The sequence below is a fragment of the Semicossyphus pulcher genome, unplaced genomic scaffold (genome assembly GCF_022749685.1).
Source record: "Semicossyphus pulcher isolate SPU_LCO1_2020_fin unplaced genomic scaffold, fSemPul1.0.p SCAF_8, whole genome shotgun sequence".
NCBI lineage: Eukaryota > Metazoa > Chordata > Actinopteri > Labriformes > Labridae > Semicossyphus > Semicossyphus pulcher.
Window position 1 is genome coordinate 19,521,166 of NW_027211759.1, and position 22,893 is coordinate 19,544,058.

A 22,893-nucleotide genomic window follows, 5' to 3' on the forward strand; every position below is an offset into this window, starting at 1 on the left:
AGCATTCAAATACATCAAATTAAATAATATCAGAATGGAAGAATAAAGTCCTGCTTCTTCAAATTATACTTTGGTGAACAAATATGACGTGATAATCAAAAGTGGCTGTAAAATATATTTTTTAATTTCTTTCTCACTCTACTTTTGTAATTGTTTGATAAAGCATTTTGTGAATAGTTGTAACCACTAATTAAATTGATGCTTTAATAAAAGACTACTGTCTGTGTTCTTCATATTTGGATTATTCAGAGTCATGTGATAAAAGCAAAAAAGAAACGAGGCACAGTAGATTACCATTGCCTTGATGGTTTTGTGATTTATTTTGTTCATGTAGCTCATAGGTGTAAAATTTAACATTCAAAACGAGAATATGTAAATAAATAAAAACGAAATGTTCACTTCAGTTCAAAAACATTATCTTTTTTTTTGTGATGAAAACATACGCGACAATATTAAAATGTTTTTTTAATGGGACAGTTTAACCATTAGAAATAAAGATCTATATAAAAAAGGTTCATATTTGACTTCTATATAACTTTATACTGTATTCTGTTTTAGAGTGCTAAATTGAATGTATTGTTTAAACTCTTTGCTATTTTCTATGTGTAAGTTTACATTTATGGATATGGAATTAAATCATTATAATTATAACATAGATCATGTACACATAAGTTGTTGTATGTATGAAGCTATATAACTATAATTATATGTTCTAGGATGACCAAAAGACTGCAGTGATATTAGTGTTTTGCCTGGATTTTAGATTATTAGTGACTCAAAAAGAAATGTCCTATTGCTGATTAAATATCCACATTATGAGACAGGCCGTCTTCCATAGATTTCCATACACAATTTGAAATCACATATCTTCTTTAGATTTGTTGCTATTACCAAATTAACTGGAAAAACACAGTTTGTCTGTGGGCGCATTAGCTACATTCTTGTCCTTCCATCTGCTCTCATGACGTAATCAACCCGGAAGACGTGTGTGTGCTGTCAATGCCAACGGCAGAGAGGAGGCACTGAAAGCTAAAATCCCGCATTTAAGACAAGATGGCAGGACTGCCCCGCAGGATCATAAAGGTAATTATTTACACTTTAAACAGCAACATGTGTGGATTTTCTGTCGTGGCCAAAGCTCTACACACACGGTTTAAACTCAAATTACTGTGCTGGTTCGCCCGGTTAACAGTTTTGTGTGCTAGCTTACATTAGCATCTTGCGCGCTAACGGTAGTTTGATAAAGTAACTTCCGTTTCATTTCTGTCCACAGATATAACGAGACACAGTGGGTAAAAAATACATCAGCACTTTGAAAAAATGCGGATAAATGTACTGTGTGCCGAAATAACCCTTTGCTAAATATAACTTTCAAGCAGAATTGTGGTCTTAAGAAGTTACTGATGAGGTTGTGTTGCTGACTGAATGGCTGGCTAGCCAGGCTCACTATGCTAACGCCGGCTAGTTGGTTAGCTTTGTTTCCCAGAAGCTAACGCTAGCCTATTAGCCTGATACTGTCCGTATTAAACGATTCATTTAAGCGAAAATTTGAAGATGCCTTTCTGTCACAATCTTGTACTTGTACATTATTGTAATCATTTCACTACGTGAAATTCTTTATTCAGTAAATTGCTAAGAATTAAACGTTAGTACCGTGAACTAGTCATAAATGCAGTCACGTACTAACTACCTTACAATGTAATATAAGTATGGATAAAACGTTTGATACCTTGACCTTAAATCGACTTGGGTTGCATCAGAAAGTGATTTTGACCATCTAACCAAAGAGGCTTTGGTATGCCTACAAAAGGAGGAGAAGGAGTTACATCCCCTGTCTTGAATGATAAGATTGAGTGTTGTCAAGTATCCTTTGCGACCCTCAAATGAAAACCCTTAATTAGAATACTTAAGGGCAAATGTCATGAGTCAAAAGAAACTATCATGGTGACCACCATTAGGGTTCAGAGAAGCTGTACAGTATTTGGTAAGGTAATGATAAAGGTAGAAGTGATAAATGGTCAGAAGTTAGGTTTTTCAGTTAAGTTTCAATTCATGTTTTCATTATGTCAAAAACGTTACCAGAGTGATGTCTTCAAACTGCTTCCACTGTTTGACCAGATGCCACAAATGCCCAAATATTAATTTCTAGAGTTATAAAACACTTTCCAGAGTTCTATTTGTTTTTTTTAGATTTTAGTTTTGTTTCTTAGTATAAACAATATACACCTTACATATCATCAACAACAACCACGGAAAAGACACAAAATCTCAACATTAAGAAAACAGTTTTTTACTTCAACAAAATATGTCAACTATAAAATAGAAATACATGGGAGCTGGTTAAGCTCAGCGGTTAAATCGGCGACCAAATACAGAGGCTATAGTCCTCGATGCGCCACCCTCGGCCCTTTGCCGTGTGTCATCCCCGCTCTCTCTTCCCCCATTTCTGCCACTATCCACTGTCCTCTCTCTAAAATAAAGGCCTAAAAAGCCTAAAAAAAAATAAAAATACACACACATTTTATGAAACTCAAAAGCCCTTCCTCTATATGTAGGACAATCAACTTTTGTCTTACAAAATGAAACTTTACCATCAAAGCAATCGTTTAGTTTATGGCAAGCAAATCGTAAGTTCTTTGGTGGTTTCCAACAACAACAAACAGCTAATTTTTTATGTACTAAGTGCTACTTTTCCTTACATGATTCAAAATAGTTTATTTTTTCCTTTCAAAGACTATAATCTTTTTCATAATAATAAAACATTTCATTATTTCAGCGTTTTAATAAAGGAAGGTGCATGGATTTCAAATGTTTTTTTCTTTGCCGAAGGTTGTCAACATCTGCACAATAATTCTGCGCAGATGTAAATAATAACCATTCGATCTGTGTATACCCAAATTTTCTTGGATTTACAACTTGTAATTTGCACATGAATAGAATAGCACCTTGTCTTGAGTTAAATTATCGTTCCAATATCAGTATTGATAGCAGTAGTGGGTGTCAGCAAAAGCCAGTTAATGCACTGATTTGATATCTTAATCAATTAGCCCCATCGAAATCAACTGGTTTCAGGTAGAATATAGTGTGACAATAACAAACAACAACAGTGTGGCGCTAGCAGAGTGTAATGTTAGTTTAAGCGAGCAAAACATAAGCAATCAGTGTTTGTCCACCAGTATTATATATATTTTTAGTATTTGAATTATTATTTTGTACCAGCCAATACTCAAGTCTTGGTTTCGGAATAGATATCAGGAAGGCATGAAGTTTAAATTGTAAAAGCATTATATGCACTTTGGTGTCTAAGAGAAGTAGCTCAGGTGGGTGGGTAAGCAGATCACAGACCGGTGTTGGTGGGAAAAGGTAGGAGGGATGGGAACGGTACATAGCGGTCCGAGCCCTTGAGCCCTCAGAGCGTGTGACTGGGACTGGGAGCCCCCATCCCGTCTGTGTTTTCACTGCATGGTTTTGTCTGTGGGTTATCTGAAACATTTCAGGAATCTCACTCCCAGTTGCATTCAGGAAAAGAACGTCCAAAACAAGCGTGAAGCTGGATGTCGCCAGGCCTTATGTGATGCTACTTTTTCATACTAAGTTCATTAGGTGTGATAGGCTACATTTATCAAACAGCTGCATTGTAAACAGGTGTAAGGGTGTTTTAAATCTGCAAAGTAATCAAAGGGCTTCTTAAAGCAGGATCATTGTATTATCAGAGTTACAGTTTGGACTATGCTCAATGTTCAGTGCATTTATATAATCTATGAACAGAACAGAACAGTGAATATAAATAGCTTCTTTGTTAAAGGCATCCCTTGAGTGTGTCATTCATGACTCATGCATACCACAAGAGATGTCCGATACCTGCTGCTCTTTCACAGTAAAGGTGTGTTTCTTTAGGTCACTTGGCCGTCACTATGAGATGGGAGTAGTCTTGCTGCAGTGGCTGATGGGAATGAAAGTGATGGTCTCCTGTGTTGCAGTGGCTGACTCAGTGTCACCTCTAAAAGACAGTAACATACTGCATAGAGCGTCTTCAGAATCACAGCACAGAGCCGCTGTTGCAGTTGCAGCCCCCCCTCCCATCAAAGCCAAGCAGACTGCCAGCTGTTACGGTTGTTCTAATAATGGTAATGATTTATAACACGATATAAAGTGTCTCTCCAACGCTTTCAGGGGCGACAGAATGTCTGGTTTGGGGGCTGTTGAGCGAGCTGCCGCTAATTGTTTTATATTAGATATCAAGTTACCGTTTTTCTCACCTTTGGAGGATATCTGGAGTTCACTTTTACCTTTCTTTTACATAAGGCATCCACGTTCTTCAGTAGCATTTTAAACAAATCGCTGCATTGGTGGGTGTGTACTGTCGTGCTTTATGCTTGCAAGCAAAACACTGCAGACTTGGTGTCTGTTGTCGCTGTTTCTACTGTTTTAAAAGCTGTTTGATGAACCCATATCCAGTAAAGATGTCCAAAGTTTCTCATCATATCTCGGTCAATTTTATTGCAATCGCTTATTGGGATCATTTTATTGCCCAGTCCTAGTTTCACTCTGCAGTTTACTGTAATGCGCAATAGGTCTATAAATCACAGCTTAGTATCTAGCTGTCATGATTATGTAAAAAAAAAAAAAAAAAAAGAAGCACAGCAAGTTTAGAAAACATCCTGATCAATTTTATGACACATGCACAGCATTTATGATGATATTCATATAGACTATATGACCAGAAAATACTTAGTAGGTCAAGCTTTTAAAAGATGCTAACTACCCAGATTGTGTATAAAGTGTAAAACTTGTAATACATAATTTGGTAGGTATTTTCAACTGTCTCTGTTGCCTTTTATCAATCAGACTACCTCATGGGGTAAACAGGCTTTTGTTGATATTAAGAGATGAAAAAAAGCTCCTTTAAGTCATTAAACACATTTTTGAGTAGCACATAAGCTGTGAAATAGATGTATCCTGTAAAAATGGCTTGTAATTGTCACTTTCAGTAAAGAAACAGCCATGGTGATCATGTAAACAGGACTGCGGCTTGGTCGCTCTGGCTGTTTTGTAACTCATTGATTTACTTGTGGTGGGCTCTGTGCTGCAACCCCTTTTAAAAGTTGAATTATTTTCACCTTGTGCATTTGTGTTTCAGCAGTCCTCTGCCCCATCTGACCTTAAGGTGTTTCATCCTTCCCCTGAAATATAGACTTCAAAAGTTATCCTACACACATACAGCTCTGGGGGGAGTGCATTTCGCAGTGCAAACGGAAACACGCTTTGTGGCTAAGGCTGGTAATATAACAGCATCCACATTTCTGTCTTTCTCTATAACAGGAAACTCAGCGTTTGCTGCAGGAGCCTGTCCCAGGCATCAAGGCAGAGCCAGATGAAAGCAACGCCCGCTACTTTCATGTGGTCATTGCCGGACCTCAGGACTCACCTTTTGAGGGGGGCACATTTAAACTTGAACTCTTTCTACCAGAGGAATATCCCATGGCAGCTCCTAAAGTACGCTTCATGACCAAAATATATCACCCCAATGTAGACAAGTTGGGAAGAATATGTCTAGACATTTTGAAAGGTAAGTCGGTCACACTTCAGCGCTAACGGTAATTTAACTTCTTTCCTTTCCTTCCTGTTTGGTCTCTTGAGTCAGGCTTGTTACTGTAGGAAAGCCAGTATATAATATGCCCTGTGACGTTTGGTCTGTGAGTGAAGTGAGGGATTTGTCAATTTCATGTTGCTTTAAGATCAGGCGCCTCTTACATTTCATTTGTGTCCCTTAACTGAAGCTTTGTGTCACTACTACTCACATCACCACCGTCTCCTCACTGCTCCAGCAGCTTAAAATAGACACATCCAGGCTGCTTAATTTGTCTTTTTATTCTCTCTTTTTAATGTCTTTAACATTGCTTTGCTTTTCTTAGACTATTTTAGTCTTATTAATCCCTTGTCATTTTTTCAGATAAATGGTCACCAGCTCTGCAGATTCGTACAGTGCTGCTGTCAATCCAGGCATTACTAAGTGCACCCAACCCAGATGATCCACTAGCAAATGACGTTGCAGAACAATGGAAGACCGATGAAGTCCAAGCCATAGAAACAGGTGAGAGCTATGAACACGAGACATTTTTGTTAGTGTTTTTAAGACACTAAGCAAATACTTGCCTTCTGTTTCTACTACAGGATAATTTGTGAATTTTCCGTGCTGGTTAAACAAAATCCCAGATATTTGCCCTTCGAGGAATGACAGAGAGCCAAAAATCTTTTTACCTTGTCCCGGGTCAGAGTTAGTTTAATGAAATGAGTGTGTTACATGCTGTAATTTATCTAAAAACAGTGGTATAAACCCAAAATAGACAGATTAGCTTTGTTGGTTCTGCCTGCAAGTATGACATGCAAACAACTTTTAAATGCCTTTTTTTAATGTAGTTTAGATCAACCATTTCTGATGCAATTTCAGGATGTCATGAGAATCTCACATTTCGCTTGTATTTGCCACTTTGCATTTACTTTGTGTTATCAGGCCGTGCTAGACTTTGCATAGCTTTTAGTCTGAACACACCTTTACACTGAAGTTACCAGCTTTGCCTACTCTCTCCTAGTTTGCACCATGTTTTGTGTGGATCCTGACAACAAATGTTTGTTTTTGAAAAAGAGCTATATTGTTGACGGCTGTGTATTTAACGTGCCTCGTGCTCATATTCTGTTTGTGTTTTTTAAACTTTACAGCCAAGTCATGGACCAGGATTTACGCTGGAAACAAAAATGAAGTGTAGAGCACCCCGACAAGCGGAGACACAAGTGGAAGTGAAGTGTGAACACAACTCCTCATGTTCTGCCAAGACCTCTTCTGACTTCATTTGCATTTAAAGGACACAGTCTTAAATATATAAATACATATATATTATGAAATAAACATGAATATATTGTAAAGGAAAAAAAAAAACTGCTGACAATTGGTGATTTAAATGCACACTAGTAATGAAATGACTCGTCGTCGTCCTAACTCACTACTGTTGAAATGCATGGGCAGAGGTTTTAGATCTACTCACCTGGCTTTCTTTGTCCATTGATTTTTGGAGGCTTTAGCCAACTGCTGCTTTAACAAGCACGTTCAGGGGGGTGGGGTGGTGTGCCCTGTTTCCCACATTACCAGTGGAAATGTGGGGTTTTGAGCAGTGGAATGGGTGGGCAGGGGGCATTGGCTACATGTGGTCAATATTGTATATTTACAATACTTTTCTTTTAACTTTGTTTTCTCGTGTCGCTGTTTGTTTATTAAAAGTAGCTAACTACTACTAGCCCACTGTACGTAGACACTTAACCAGGAGGTGGACCAGTATTTCGTCCTGTGTAGATGGCCAAGAAGGATGCAGAAACAATGTTAAGCCTACTTCCTCTTTAACTCACATCTGTCTGCGTTAAATACAAAATGATACGACTGAAATCTAAACTGAGCCGCCCACTGTCACATTAACTTGTTTGACCACTCTGGTGTAAACTGTAGGCTTGTGGATGGCGTGGAGGAGAGATGAGGGAGGGTGGACACCGAGGACCTTTCTTTAGTTTTAGCACATATGTTTTATGACCATATCCAGTCTTTTATATGTGTATCTTTCTTGCTGTCGCCATACTAACTTCTCTGCTTTCTGGTTTACTTCTTCCCACGGCATTTATTTCACAAAGCAGTGGTAACATTTGAGCCGTCAGTTGTGAGAAGGGATGGGGGTGCCGAGGGACCTATCTGTGTGATGGGGAGATGCTGAGGAATAAAAATCCAAAAGATGAATGAAGGCTTTGACTCTCACCTGTTGTGATTGGTCTTTGACTGAAAAGTCTGTATTCAATTCACTGTTGTAAAATTCATTCATTCTTTCAATCTGAGGAGGAAACGTTTTCCTGCTCTCAGAATGTTATAAACAGGCCACCTGCATACTTTTTATGTTCTGTAAATAAAATCTGTTGATTAATAAAGAGTTGCCTGGGTGTCATTTTTGATCGATGGATGATGTATAACTTGGGGACAAGGTGCGTGGTGGTAGCAGCACTCAGATGTGAAAATATGTTTAAAGGTTAAAGTCTTCCAAACAGAAGTATAATCAGCAAAAAGCTATCATATAAAGCTGTGGTTCTCAACTGGTCTAGCCTCAGGACCCACTATCGCCTCCTAAAGACGAATCATGAACCACATTTATGAAATTTTTTAACCACTCAAATGTATTTAATGCAGTATGGTGCCGTTTGGACCTGAGACGGAAAGAAACATCACAGTATGCCAGCTTTACAGAACTCATCAGTATAAAAGTCAACCAAAACGGTCAGCAGCTGCATAAGAGGAAAATATTCCCTCTACAAATCAATCATTTAACAGCGTTTTTTTGTTGACAGACCAAACTCAAAAGGTGCATAAGAAGTGCAACTACTGTAGGGTTCATCAAGACTAAATAAACTGCACTACTGCTGCATGCAAATCATAGAAAACCCATGTCCTTCAAAATAAAAGCGCAGCATAGACTTTTTCCACACCTTTTTTTTTTCCAAGCACACTTCCGCTATCCACTGAAAACAGCTGTATGTGAACTGTATGTAACATTAGAAGATTTTTATTAAGTTAAAATACAGGCAGCATTTAACTGTAGCTGCTGGTTAATTTGTGCTGGTCTAAGCTGCTGCATGCAGTAGCTTGCACTTCTTGTTTATTTAAAGATTCTGTCACGTCTTGACAGCAGGAGTGACTTTTACAATCCTCAAAATCTTGCTTACTTTTGCTGTTTTTTTAAAGTTGCACACCCCAGCTTTAAGAACCTGTTGGGTAGTTTGAAGAAGCTATGCACCCACGGGCCACTCCTGCACTTGTCGATCATTCTGCCTGACTAGACCCTTTCATTGAACTGTGTGGACGTCATGTACAGACAGGACAGGTTACACCTTTAATAAAATTATTATCTGAGGGTTGATTACCCAAAACATGTGTGGGTGTTATAAGTTCATCAGATGAGAACTAAAGATTCTTCAGATACTTGTGAAAACATGAAACTCTAAAGTAAGTCCAGTACATTAATAAATATACCGAACTGCTTTCATGTACTGAGGCTGTACTCACACCAACGCATCATTATTTTAAGGTTCATTTATTTGGACTGTCTACATGTATGCTTATGTAACAGGAAATACAATCAGAATTCATAATATTAGTTAAAAAAATAAGAATGATTTACTACTATTAAGGACATCTTATGCTGCTTGGTACTTAATGCAAATCAAGCCAGATTAATGCAACAGAATATGTCTGATCTGTGTGTCCTCTTCAGTCACCTTGGTCTGTTTCAGTCAGAAGTCGGAATTATCTTTGCAGAGCATGGTGAAATGTTTAACCTTTCACAGACCTTTTCACCCTCATGTTACCCGTAGTTCTTTAAATGTGGGTCAGAATCATTCATAATAAATACTTACAAACCTAATTCTTTTTTCTTAAAGTCTGGTTACATTCAGGTGTTATACAAAAGATGACACATCCAACTAATCGGGCCTCTAAACACGTCCTGTGGTTCAAAGACAGTCCACTAGAGGGAAGGCCTGAGCTTTGTAACTGTTCTACTCAGCAGTATCACAGGCTTCACTACAGACATGGGTTGTCTTATATCCTAGTACAGTTGCATTTAGCAGTATACAAGCTAGTATATGTTATTCTTTAGCTGTTCTGACCCTGACCATTCTCTGCTTCATAGAAAAAAACTGATGATGTAAGCCTCATTTGTGCCATATATAAGTGTACCTTCGCCAGAACAAGGGACCTCAGTCTTTGCAGGTTTATCATAATATTTAGTTGAAGGGGCAATGTAGTGGGACTATAGTTTATGATCTTTTGCGAAACATTTCCACCTAGTTTAGGGACCTAAACTTAACCAAACTGTGACCTGTTTACATATGATTGTATGTTCAAATATGAGTGTAGTCATATCAGCCAGGTGAACACTACTTATTTGTGCTTGTTGACTGGTATTAACCAGTTTGCCTGTTGTTACTGTAACAGTCCTGACAGGGGCAGCAGAGGGCCATTTAAATGACATCACTTTCTTATGTAAAGAATCCAGTCCATAGTTGTGGTGCAATTGTGTTGATAGTGACTGATTACATAAGAATCATATTTAATATACTGGATTAAATAAAGGCTTGGCATCTGGAAGGTTGGTCTGGTTTGGGTCTGCACATATGAAAATAACAGCAGTTGAATCAGGACAGGAGATCAGAGGAGCCATAGCTCAGGAAATGTATTATAGACGGGGCAGAAAACACACATGCCACTATAGGACACGATACATGACAGGAGGAACACAGGATAGGACAAAGACACAACAGGATACTTGTCAAGTTGAGCACATTTTGTTTTTTGATAACGAGTAAATTTCCCCTTTGGGAGATCAATAAAGCTTATCTTATCTTATCTTATCTTATCTTCAAGATCTACAAAGAAAATAACAAAACATCTGAATAAAATAACTGAATTTACACAGAAAGCAATAAGAATAAGATATTTTCAGTAGTTGTTTCAATCTAAATGAGAATGTGGAATCTGCTGCTGGTGGGGATCTTAAAGAGTTTGACATGTCCACCTTGGTAAATAAAAATTTTGATGCATGAAATCCCAAAAGTAAAACAAAAAGAAACTTTCATTATTTTGTTTTGTTTATGAATTGCACATCAGAAAAAATGTAACGTGTTTAAAAAATGAAGTAGAATAAAGAATAAATTGTGGATTTGCTCACCTTATTGAATCCCGATAGTGTTTAATTTTGACATTGCTCCAAATAGCTACTTTTTGCTACTCCCGTTAGGTAAGCCTTTACAATCTACAACAAAAATAATTACATGAACTTAAATATCAAAGAGGAAAAATCTGAAGCATCTTACAAAAACAGAATTACCACACCCTCCAAGGTGCAAGGCTCCGGAGATCTGCAGTGACAGTATAAATGGCTTCAATTTTAACCACAGAACCCTTTTATGTGTGTGGCTGGCGGAGGGTCAGAAGAGTTGATGACAATGGTTAGCATTATGTGTTTGTGAGTTCGAGGGGTGTGATAGAAGAATGGTTACTTGTTTGGCAGAGCTGGGCTCAAAGGAGAGATGCTTACTTGGCTACTTGCCTCTGGATCCATGACAGATGTGATTTCCTCAGTACTGACTACTGTTTTTGTAGTGTTGGTAGCCTGTATAACAATTTTCCACTTAATATGTAATTGTAAAAAGACCTAGCATGTTGATATTTTCTCAACTGTTTACAGAATCTTTTTTTAAGTCAAGATCACCAACCTGAAAGCTGTCCTCCCATCCCATATCCAGCTTTTGCTCAGGTTTTGGTCCATGCCGTTGAACCGTTTTGTAGACATGTTCTTGGTTGTTCTTCCTTCACCATCAAACCCTCCATTTTTCCTGTTGTCACCTTAAGTACGACACTTACCTCATACTCCTCTGGCCCCTCAGCTGGGTATCTTGCCTCCAGGCCAATAAATAATAAAGACTATGGTGGGTTGTCAGGTGTACCTTTAGCCTCAGCCACAACATGGAGAATTGTGTTTGTTGAGACCTAAAATTTTCAACATAGATAACATTAAAGAAGGCATTTCTATGTCACTAATTTAGTCTATAGTGTTCATATTGTGTGTATGATATCTGCCAATTTAACAATATACAACTCACCTCTAGATTGTGCTGTTAAGTCCTCAACCAATCCATTTGTTTTAGGGTGGTTTGTTAAGCAGAAAATTTTTAATTCCAAAGGCTTCGGAGTCTGGCATTCACCTAAGAAACATTTTTCATGACTGTTCTACTATGTAATTTAGCTCCGTCCCCATTCAGATCAAAATGCTCTGTTAACTAAAAAGTGGAATGATAATTATCTATGTAGGAAGTTCTTGGAGTGTCAGCACATTTAGCTGTTTGGGACTTTCAGTTGCAAAATTAAGCTCACATCTATGGAGTTGTACTGTGTGTTTTCCCTCAGACTGGCCTGCTTTGCCTGACAATCTGGACACGAATGAACCTTGAGCAAAATAATCTACAAAATATGCATACAAGAGGCCTTTGGTCAAGCAAAGCAGGAAGTGAAAGAAATATATCACCTGTGAGTGTTATAGTTATTGTATTTTAACTATTGCTTCAATTTGACAGGAGGGTCATCCAATTTACCTCAGTTTTTTTTCTTTTTACATTAATGCATGCTTACCAATAAAATCCAACTTACATTTATATATGTCAACTCCCATTCCAAGCCAGTTATAGCGACTGACGCTGCTGGAAAAACTCTTTTATGCAGAGAAACTAGATGAAATAAACAGCCAAAGCTGTCACACTACAATAACTGATACCAGGTGCAACTAATTAGGCTACCGGGAATGTACTCTCTGCCAGATGCATTGAATGAATGGCGAGTGAAAAATAGAGGATAACCATGTACAAGGCCGCTGACTTATTCTGACAATAAAGTATATATCAATCGCAACACGAGCACAAGGTCAGTCACATGACTTTGTTGTTCTCGAGGATAGGAAAATAATGGTATCATACAAAATAAAGACTTTGGTGAATGTCTGAGTGAGGGCGAAAAAGATATCAAATTATAAATGTTTTTAAAAAGCCTCTTTTAAGGTGTAAAAATGGTAAAATGTATCATTTAAGATGAGTATATTTTGAAAACTGTAATGAAAAACTAAAAAGGAGGCATTCACGAGGGCAGCTAAGTGTGCGCTTCCTGTTTTCAACAGCTGGTGTAACTACGACAACCACAGACGCATTGGACTGAACGTCGCGAGCTCCCCTCTCTGGGACAGCCAGAGCCACTCTTCTCCGCAGCGTCCGGTGACAACACGTTTTCGCGTCCTCTGACTCTCATTAGCTACGTTTCCTGTTTTTTCACGATTGGTCGAATATAAATGATGAAGTTTAAGCCAAACCAGACCAGGACGTACGACGGCGAAGGGTTCAAGAGAAGAGCAGCGTGTTTGTGCTTTAAAAACGAAAAAGAGGACGAGGTAAGCTATGTGTCCGTGGACGGCTGAAGTTTGAAAGTGTTTGCAGTGGTCGTCACCGAGGAGAGGACTTTAATGTTGACATAGTCACGAATTAACTCATGTACTCTTGCTTAAAATTAAACTATAGCCCACCCTGCTTTATTAGTGAACTTTAACAGAGGCTGAGTGACGTTCAGTTCACGTGCCTTTAATTAATGTGCTGGGCAGAGGTGAACAGGACTTGGCTGTATAACCAAATATTTTACATAACAAACAGAGCGGGTCTTACAAGCTGGCACCCAGTGCCACAAGCTAGCAGCAGGAGACCTTCATAGAAGATAATCCAGATAACCCATAATTCATAATGACTATTCATGCTCATTGTGTCAGTTCAAACTGTGCTGGCTGTAGCCTGCACACTCAAAGAGTGTATTTGATTATATTTCCATAAACTTTAAGTGCACATTATAATGTATTGCACCTCACCATATAATTACCGTCACTCTGTAGTCTACATTCTTTAACAAGGGATGTTGTTTGTTCTCCACTTTACACTGGCATCAGCTGATGTGGTCTTGCACTGGGGTGATTTCCATATAAACACATGTCATTGTGATCACTAATCCTTTGCTGAGGTAACCGTGCAACTCCGGCACTCTGCTGCTGTTGCATTTCTCACAATATCCCATGTGCAGCCATGTTTCTGCCTGTTGTAAACTTTGATTTAACTGTACCATGAACCATGAAGCAAAATAAGAATATCATAACTTGTCCCAAATATAAATATGACCACAAATACAAATGTGACTCTGCTGAAATGAAGGGTTTTAAATTGGGGTAATATTAAAGATTGAGTTAATATGGAAGAAGTTTAACATTGGGGTCAGGGGCTGTCCTAGATCACAAAGTGTCTGCCCAGTGACGGAGGCCCTTCTCAGGTCCACATGTGATATGAGGAGTGGGGTCGTCAGGGCCTGCCTGGGGGTGTGTTACACTGTGTGCTAAACACCAAGTGACCTATCGGTTGCAATTTATAGACACAAGGTGCAGGCACTCGCTGTCCCCTGACAGATTTGCTTTCTTCGTGCCCTCACCCTCTCCTCTTCCCCATCGCTCTCTCTCTTCATCATGCTCTCCTATCTCCTGGTCGCCTGTGACAGAGAGCTGACATGCGCTGAAAATGACTTATTGATTATTGCAGCAGAGAAGAAGAGATGGTCTCACATTGCATGTCATGTTGATCTGCTCCTTCGTTCTGTCTGTCTTTGCTTTGATTGCTTGTGTCACAGTTGTTGTGGTAAACTATCCATCCAGTCTGCATGCCAAGTTTACGGCCACTTCCTCAACATGCCAGCTGGAGGCCAGCGAGACGGGAAAAAGTCTGCTAAAAAAATATGTGACAGGATGACCTCACTTTGGTTGTACTCGATCCATTTTCACCTTTCAAAAGAAGGGAAAACAGCACTACCTACTTAGTATGCTTATTCTTTATGTTATCTTATCATCCTAAGATATATTACCCGCTGAAAGAAGCAGAACCTACAATTAAATGTTCTAATAATACCTCACTCATTAAGCTTCATCATCAGTCAACATTATTTTAACTGTGATTCAGATCAGGTGTTGATTGTCACGAAGCTGCTGCAGACGTGCACCCTCAAAGCTCTTCTCTAAACCCTCACAGACTGTCGGGGTCGTTAACCTCCTCTGCTGAGCTCTTTTGTTGTCATACAGAAAGGCAACTGCTGATCCAGGGGTTTTGGAGCGCCTGTGTGTTCCACACTGCGCTTGTGTGTGTGTGGTGTGTATTTGTGTCAGTGAGACAGCTGCCAGCGTTTCTGCAGCACCCCGGGCCCTGCACAGATAGTTTATAGGGCCCTACTCTCATCCTGTGAAGCTATTGATTTGCTACCTCATCATCATCCATCATCACACAGTAAACTCTTGTAGATAAAAGATTCACATACAGTGTGAGAGGCCTATTGCAGATTAAATGTCTATATTTCTAATTAATTTAGATGACTTTTTGAGATCTGTTTGACTTTGACAGGATGTCAAAAAATCTACTTGAACTCAACGTGGCACGATAAGGAATCAGTTAGTTAAAAGTAAGAAATCAAAGGAGAAGCCAGGATCACTCTTTAGTGTCATTTGGCATCTATAATTTGCATGTAATTATTGTAATCAAAATGTGAACGTGCACTTGCATCCTCCTAATTCCTCCTAATTCAAAATGGCACTATGAACAGTTTGTTCGGGAGGCAGGGTGATGAAGATGTAGCTCTGCAGCTTTTAGCTTTGTAGACTCGGTTCACTGAATGTGATGGTCTATAAATCAAACATAAATATTGAGAAAGTCGCCTGTGTTGAGAATAAGTCTCCAGAGAGTTCACAAATGAGAGTAAGTTTTGTCACACCCACAGGCATTTAAGTGTTTATATCAACGATCCAAAACATGTAAACAGTAAACAGGAGCTCGTTGTGGGCTGTAAGATGTAGTGCAAATCCATGTTGAGGAGGGTGACTGAATGCGCTGCAGTTAACGAGCAAAATGTTGGAAGATCTGTCTGAGTTCTGACATTTCCCGTGGGTTTTATCTTACTCCTGACCCTCTTACGAACTGAGTCACAGCCAAGGGTCACACAGCGTGAAGTTTCACTCATCGCAGTCATTTCTGTGCATCTGAGACCAGCTTTGACAGCAGTGAAGATGTTGTCACTAGCGGTTTTGCGATATGTGCCATGCTTCCACTATCGGGTCTCAGCAGGAACGCACACACATCTTAACATTGGGAAACCATCTAGGACAGTTGTGTTTGCAGTTTGTGTTGAAACATACACAAAGATTGATCTTCTGAGCTGGTTTTTAACCAGTCTTTGCTGAGCGAGAGATATTACAGGGTTAGCCAGTGCGGGAGATGGTGCTGGCTGCACATGTCCGGCAGAATTCAGAAAGCATTCACACGTGAACTTAATGTAGGTCAGTGTGATGCCAGATAGTGTTTAAGGTCAAATGACTGCATCTCCAGAGGGGCTCTGCGCTTAAAAAAAGACCAAACTGCATGTGTTTGAGGTCAGTTACACACAGTGAGCAGCTTGAGGTTGATCACTTTAACTTATTGGGTAATGTTATATAGTCTCACTTAACTATCAGGTATTACCTGCAGGTGTTGCTTTGACTGTATCCTCTTGTGGTCATATTTCGGACCGGACAACTCGCAGAAAATGTGAGTTATGTTTAATGTGGCCTAAACTTTTTTCAGATATGATATTGTTACACAATAATAGTGAATGTTAAGGTGGCTTTGGTTTTCACGTGTATCAGAACATCTGGCTGATGGATGAAAAATCTCTTTCACGTATTTAAATTATGTGTCAAAGAGCGTGACAAACTCAGCAGCCCAGTCCGCACCATGCTCACATTGCATGAAGTAACTGAAGTAACTGACTGGCACGTAAGATGTTCGATACACATCCTGCTGAATGAATAGCACCACGTTCAGCCGCCACCAAACACTTCAGAGTGGTGAGGTACTCTAAACTTGGGTGCGCTGTTGCCGTGTTTTTGGCACCCTTAACTCAGCAGCAGGATGCCTGACCAATGCCTTTCTCCTTTGAAGGTGCTACTGGTGAGCAGCAGTCGACATCCAGACCAATGGATCGTGCCGGGAGGAGGGATGGAGCCCGAGGAGGAGCCCTGTGGGGCCGCCGTCAGGGAGACGTACGAAGAGGTGGGCATGACATAGCACATAACTGTCCTACAATCATCTGCATGTTGTGGTTGAAGGCAATTTCATTAAAAGAGGTGTTTGTGCATGTTTGACCACAGACTATATGTGTGTAACATTGTTGCTGACTATTTTCTCAAGCTTAATGTGTGTTTATGCAATTTTCTACCTCTGAGGGAACCACTGTTTTCAGTTGGTGCTCGTACAATAACAAACTAAACGTTCAGAGACTTTTAATATTTTTTCGGAGTCAAAGTCACGATACTGTCACATGACATTGCAGGTGAAAGTAGGACTACACTGTTGGCGAGGTGAACTCGTGGGAATTCCAACATATGATTAGCGAGCGTCAGCTGATCACAGCATTGCTTTCACATGCTGTGTTGTCCTCAAATGAAAGGGGAAGATAAACAATAAGCAAACATGAACGTTGTGAAATTCACAAAGTGAACTGGGTCATTTCATTAAAGCCAACTCCCCGAGCCTCCGAAAGAATCTTCTGAATCTAAAATCCTGACTCAAGCCTTTGTTGGATCCGTACAGAGATATTCAGAGATGATGCGTGGATGGCCTGTTAATTGTCCTGTGGCTTAGTGAAGGGGCTGTGCTGGTAGTCGTCCAGAGCGTTTGGAGCGGAGTGAGCTGTGAGCGTCTGCCGTGGATAGTCGTGTGCTGACAGCTTTGAAGTATGGCTATGACATTTGGGAATGGTTTCCAGTTACCTACATCCTGTGCCTCCCAGACCAGACATGTGCCTGAATATGGATGAGCTGTAGAACAACTACTGTGGCAAGCTAACGGTTCAAAACGCCATGTTTTATACCCCGCTGACAAGTGACACACATCGACTCTCAGTTACATGTGATTTAAGGTGTTTTTGAATTTAGAGAGATTTTTACATTTAGAGAGATTTGCCTGTATCCACATATTTTTTTCACAATCAAAGATAATGTTTTGACAAAGTGCTGGATCATATCACCATAGATACAGCAATGACAGTGATAAACCTCACATCTGTTATATCCTACTTTAGGTAGGAGATGATGGGTTTGTGCCCAAGTTCTATACTAATGGTAGAGACTGAGTCAAGTAGGTTTTGAGTTTATTCAGTGTTCACACTGGAGAAATGACAAAATTCTAGTATGCTCAAAAGACAGCATGCAAATGTCTTATTATATTTTTTACTTATATTTTTAGTGTTGTTACGTACGCTTTTTTTCCCCAAATGCTACATACAAAGGATTCTGAGCAGCTGCTTTCAGGTGAACAAAATTAGGATCAATTCAAACTTGTGAAATATATTTAGTCTAGCGACTTCACGGTACATATAATTCGCTGAGAGGCTGAGGATCGGGCCTAATACTGTGTCTAATGTGCTTAAAAGAATCGCTGAGGTTTGAAAAATGCGTTTAACCTCTTATTAATGAAAGATAAGAAGATCAAATCCTGATTATGTGTACCAACCCATAATCAAAGTAATCAGTAATCAAAGAAAATAGCGGTCAACAAAACATACGGCGACCCAGCTCACCCCATCTGTCCAACTGAACACAAAAGGTGAACATGTGACTGTATCTTAATATGATCACACTATAAATGATATCATAAACAAGAATAAACACCACCAAAATATAAACCATCATATACACCTTTACCTGAAATGACAACAAAATATACCTTCTTAATTCATTCATGGCTCCTACATTTTGCTTTCTGTTAAAGCCTCGTAAGGAGTTTTTTAAAGGTTATGAATCAGACTGAAATAATTTTTTATTACTCTATATGACCTACAAAGCAAACCAGACCATCAGCGACAAGATTGATTATTTCTATATGCCTGAAACTGCTGGCGGGGGGGAGGTGTCAGACGAAGTGATTAACTGCACGCTGCCTTTGTTTACATTTTCCACTGCAAACATTTAAAGTGAGCCCTGGAGCCTATCCCAGCTGTCATTAGGGAAGAGGCGGGTACACCCTGGACTCGTCAGTCAATCACAGGGCTGACACATAGGGGGTTCTCAGACCTCTTGGCAACGTGGTTTTTGTGATCGCATCACAAGTAGACAGCCTTAAGTACAAGTGTGAACATTCCCAGGGCGGATTCAGTATGCACTCAGACCCGATCACTCAGGCCACATACCCATTTATCCTCATCTGTCTGGCAGTGTTTACGCACATGTCCTGGGCCACATTAAAGGGCCAGTGTGCTGATTTTCAACCTCGGTCTTATCATACTATTATGGGGAGCTAATGCCATTATGGTAGAATAAAGACTACGTAAAACACGTCCTCTGACGGAGGCCAGGGAGCTTGCTAAACTACACTTCCTCAATCTAGGATGCAGCCTTCAATGTCATGTCTCGTTCAAAATCATCAGGTTTGAAATGTAGACTGCAGACCTGAAGATTTTTTAGATGATCCACCGGTTTATTCTCGTCGTATTTATGATTCGCCACCGCTCTGAGCCATTGCCTGCAGCAAACAGTAGTATTTCACTCCAGCATCTCTCGCTGGGCCGTTCCTTTCAGAGGGAGAGGTGCAATGCATGCTGGGTGTTGTAGGAATGTAGAATGGGCAAAACCACAAGCTGTTTGTACAACTTTCTCCACAGCTATGGCTATTACAGAGAACACCAGCTTTGACGGACAGTGGCTTTTCCCAGGGGAGAACTGTTCTTTTAAGCACCGACAGACAACCTTTCATGCTCACACTCACACCTACAGACACCAATTAACCTAACGAGTGTGTCTTTGGACTGAGAGAGGAAGACGGAGTACGCGGAGGGAACACTGGGAACTCCACACAGAAAAGCAAACCAAAAAAGTTGATTCTACATGTCATCAGAGCAGTCTTTTCAAAAGCACCCTCTAAATGTGACTCCTCTTGTTAGGGTGCAGTTTGTACAAAAAGAATGACGTGAAAGGTTAAACTATCCAGGATTTCACAGAAAAACAAACAGTGAACTCTTCCCTTGTTTTCTGCCCTACTTCTTCATCTCGTGACCCCATTTGTAAACTGTCTGTTGGGTCCTGGCCCTCATGCTGTAGCACACATGTGAGTTGATGATGTTTCAAAGTCACAAACTGTGCATAAGCAGAAATGGATCTGGACCCGTGCACCGTACTTGTGTGTTAAGCCCCTCTGTCTTCATGTCATCTTGTCACTCCGACTATGTTTAGGTCTCTTCCATGTTGTTTCACAGGCACATGTTGACGCTCGGATGGTACCAAGCCACAGGGTTTCTGTCCTGTAACGACACAAATGCTCATCTGAGGTTGTGAACACTCGCCAGAACAGAGACGAGCTGTTCCTTTCACAGTTCATGAGTTCCCTCTGTGTTGTGAGGGGCTTTATTTAGTGTCAGATGGATGATTGTTTCTGTGACGGTTAACTAAAGTGTAAACAAATCTACTGAATGAACATGTGAACACTGTGACCACTGAAACATTAATCATGGATGTCTCTTGATTAGTTTTCTGTGTTTGCAGGCTGGTGTGAAAGGAAAGCTTGGCAGACTACTCGGGATTTTTGAGGTAGGCTTTATCTGTCAGGGAAAACCGTAATAAATTCTCACTTGGCATATAATACATTATACAACACTGTTTAAAATCGTGTATGCACTTAACTGGTAACCCAACAACATGCCAGGGATGCCTCTTTAGGCAGCCTCATGCCTGTGCGTCTGACTCAGCCGCAGCTGATTTGTTCATGTGGGCTCTATAATTAACCTTATGTCTTTACTGTACATGAAAGCTCTCATGCATTGTGTCTAATATATAAAGTAGTGTCTTTGCTTTGCAGCACAATCAGGACAGAAAGCACCGGACGTACGTCTACACGCTCATAGTGACGGAGACACTGGAGGACTGGGAGGACTCTGTCAACATCGGTAGGGCTCTATGTTGAAGTTTGACAACTTGTTACAAAAAGTGTAACATTACAGATTAACCCACATACAGATAGAAACAGAACATTGTCTTGTGCCAGTGGTTCATTAAAAATTAATATGATTTAGGCTGTCAAACATATGTTTTTTTGTTTTTTGGGAAACACTCAATTTTTTTCCTAGTCACATGAGATGAGGCACACTTAAACAACTTTCCCTATATAGTAAGTAATTAGGGCCTTTAACCTACTGCAGCTATAACGTAAGGATGCCCTGTGGAAAGACCTTTTCTATTATTTTTAAAAAGGGCCAGAATGGGGCGCTAGTTTAGCTCAGGTGCCCCGTGTACAGCAGCAACAGACCCTGTTGCAGCGGCTGCAGGCTCGACTCCCGTCCTCGGACCTTTGCTGCAAGTCATCCCCCGCTCTCTGCTCAGCATATTTCCTGTCTCTCTTCAGCTGTTTAATTATCGATTCTTTGAACAAATGAATACACTTTTTGTCTTTTTGACAGTAGATTTATTTGATATTAAACTTAACCTCAAGATTTTGACTGTTTGGTTGGACCAAACAACACATCTGAATGTGTCACCCTTTGCCTTTTTTGACTAGCAATAATTATAAAAAATGCTCAAATGCTTCTTCTTGGGGGTTGAAAACTCAAGCATGAGCTATGTGAGCTATTTGTAACTAGTCTGGAAAAACGTGGTTGTTGTTATTTTCTCCGTTCACCTACAGAAATAGAGTTCATCCTGTTCACGGAGGGGAGGAATGTTTGCTGTGCCCAGTTGTTTTCCAGTTATCATCGCTCACCCCGGCCCCCTCCTTACTTGTCCTCTCCTGCCCTGCGTGAGAGCTGTGGCTGAGCGGAAAGAGCTCGCCACTACCGCTCTGCTTTACTCCCCCCTCTGCCGAAAGGCCTGCGGCGGTGTGCTTTAGGGTGCAAACATACAGTGTCACACCCCCTCTGATAACCACTAACCACGCTGGATTCCAAAAGGCCACCACCTCCTCCCATTGGAAATGAATGGGAGGAGATGATGGGTTTACAGTAAAATATAAATAACTCCCAGCTGACGTTTTACTGGATGGATCATTTTTGTGTTTGGTGACACGCGGACTTCATAAACACAAGCTGAAGTAGGTCAGGAATGTCCTTTTCCATTTGGTGCTGCATTCACTGACTTTGCTAAAGAGATCTAGATCCTGTTAAACAGTCTAAGCCATGTGCCAATCAGTTGCCCGTATCTTTTATTGATTTTCTTACAGGCAGGAAGAGGAAGTGGTTCAAGGTGGACGAAGCCATCAGGACGCTTCAGAGCCACAAGCCAGACCACGCAGAGTACCTACGCACGCTCACAAACACCTGCAATCCCAACTGCAGTCCTGTGTGCAGCCCGACTAACGGCAACACCCCGAGCTCCCACGCGATGGACAACAACACACCTCACTACGTCGTCTGCTCCACGCAGGGCTCCGATCTAGTCAACAGATAGGACCCTCGTCAGCAGAGAGCATTTCCTCTACAGTATGGACATTCAAAGACTTCTGCATTTATTGCATTACTAATGCAGCCTCTTAATATGGACAGTATGGACTTCCTTGAAGCTGATTTGTTCGAGTGGGCTTGAAGAGTGCCAAAATGTTTTCTCGGTTTATTTAAGATTTTGTATGTTTCTTTTTTAACAAATATCACCAGCTGATGGAGGAAATGTGTCCCTTTAAAAAGCCTTGAAGGATTTTGTGCTGCTTTTGCATCATACAGGTCCTTTTATTTGAAACGCAGTGCACCATGTGTTTGGGTGGTTTCCTGAATGCCAGTACTGCGAGGAGCTTGCTTTTAGAGGAAGTAATTTTCCCAGCCGTGACTCAGAGCCAAATAATGTCCATCTGCAAGGCGTTTTGAGAGGAGTAGCAACATTTGTGAATTGTTACAACCCCTTTTTGGGAGTAAAGCTATCATCACTTCGCTATAACTCAATTTGTGTGAATTGTTTTGCCAAAAGAGAGCTGAGGGCAAAGCTGCTGCTTTGATGCAAGTGTGAACTGCATTGCTCCTCCTGTAATTACAGCCTTAAAAGTACACACATTATTATTTCTGATCACTAGTTACAGTGTAACACAATAAATATTAGGCGAATATCTATAAACAAGTACTGATATGGAGGTTTGTATAGCCTTCTTCAATCATCCTTTTATTTGTAAATATATTTAATGTCAGTCAGAAATCAATTCATTGATATATGAAGTAGTTTACTGTGCCAAAGAAAGACAGTATTC

The 22,893-nt window shown here is 40.2% G+C and overlaps 2 protein-coding genes across 2 annotated transcripts; both read left to right on the top strand.

Moving 5' to 3' along the window:
* Window positions 1-988: 988 nt before the first annotated feature.
* Window positions 989-7,965, top strand: ube2na (ubiquitin-conjugating enzyme E2Na). The gene is made up of 4 exons (XM_069686647.1): window positions 989-1,083; window positions 5,323-5,569; window positions 5,954-6,094; window positions 6,721-7,965. The coding sequence occupies exons 1-4, from the start codon at window positions 1,054-1,056 to the stop codon at window positions 6,765-6,767; spliced, it is 465 nt and encodes a 154-aa protein (XP_069542748.1). The 5' UTR covers window positions 989-1,053; the 3' UTR covers window positions 6,768-7,965.
* A 4,958-nt stretch (window positions 7,966-12,923) lies between these two features.
* nudt4a (nudix (nucleoside diphosphate linked moiety X)-type motif 4a) lies at window positions 12,924-22,742 on the top strand. The gene is made up of 5 exons (XM_069686833.1): window positions 12,924-13,022; window positions 16,621-16,731; window positions 20,217-20,261; window positions 20,530-20,617; window positions 21,883-22,742. The coding sequence occupies exons 1-5, from the start codon at window positions 12,924-12,926 to the stop codon at window positions 22,107-22,109; spliced, it is 570 nt and encodes a 189-aa protein (XP_069542934.1). The 3' UTR covers window positions 22,110-22,742.
* The last annotated feature ends 151 nt before the right edge of the window (window positions 22,743-22,893 follow it).

Bases quoted from the DNA above. Each gene is read 5' to 3' on its own strand.
- ube2na (XM_069686647.1), top strand. From the start codon at position 1,054: ATGGCAGGACTGCCCCGCAGGATCATAAAG. The intron at 5,570-5,953 runs GTAAGTCGGTCA...TCATTTTTTCAG, and splicing joins ATGTCTAGACATTTTGAAAG to ATAAATGGTCACCAGCTCTG. The intron at 6,095-6,720 runs GTGAGAGCTATG...TAAACTTTACAG, and splicing joins AGTCCAAGCCATAGAAACAG to CCAAGTCATGGACCAGGATT.
- nudt4a (XM_069686833.1), top strand. From the start codon at position 12,924: ATGATGAAGTTTAAGCCAAACCAGACCAGGACGTACGACGGCGAAGGG. The intron at 20,262-20,529 runs GTAGGCTTTATC...TTTGCTTTGCAG, and splicing joins GACTACTCGGGATTTTTGAG to CACAATCAGGACAGAAAGCA. The intron at 20,618-21,882 runs GTAGGGCTCTAT...ATTTTCTTACAG, and splicing joins GGAGGACTCTGTCAACATCG to GCAGGAAGAGGAAGTGGTTC.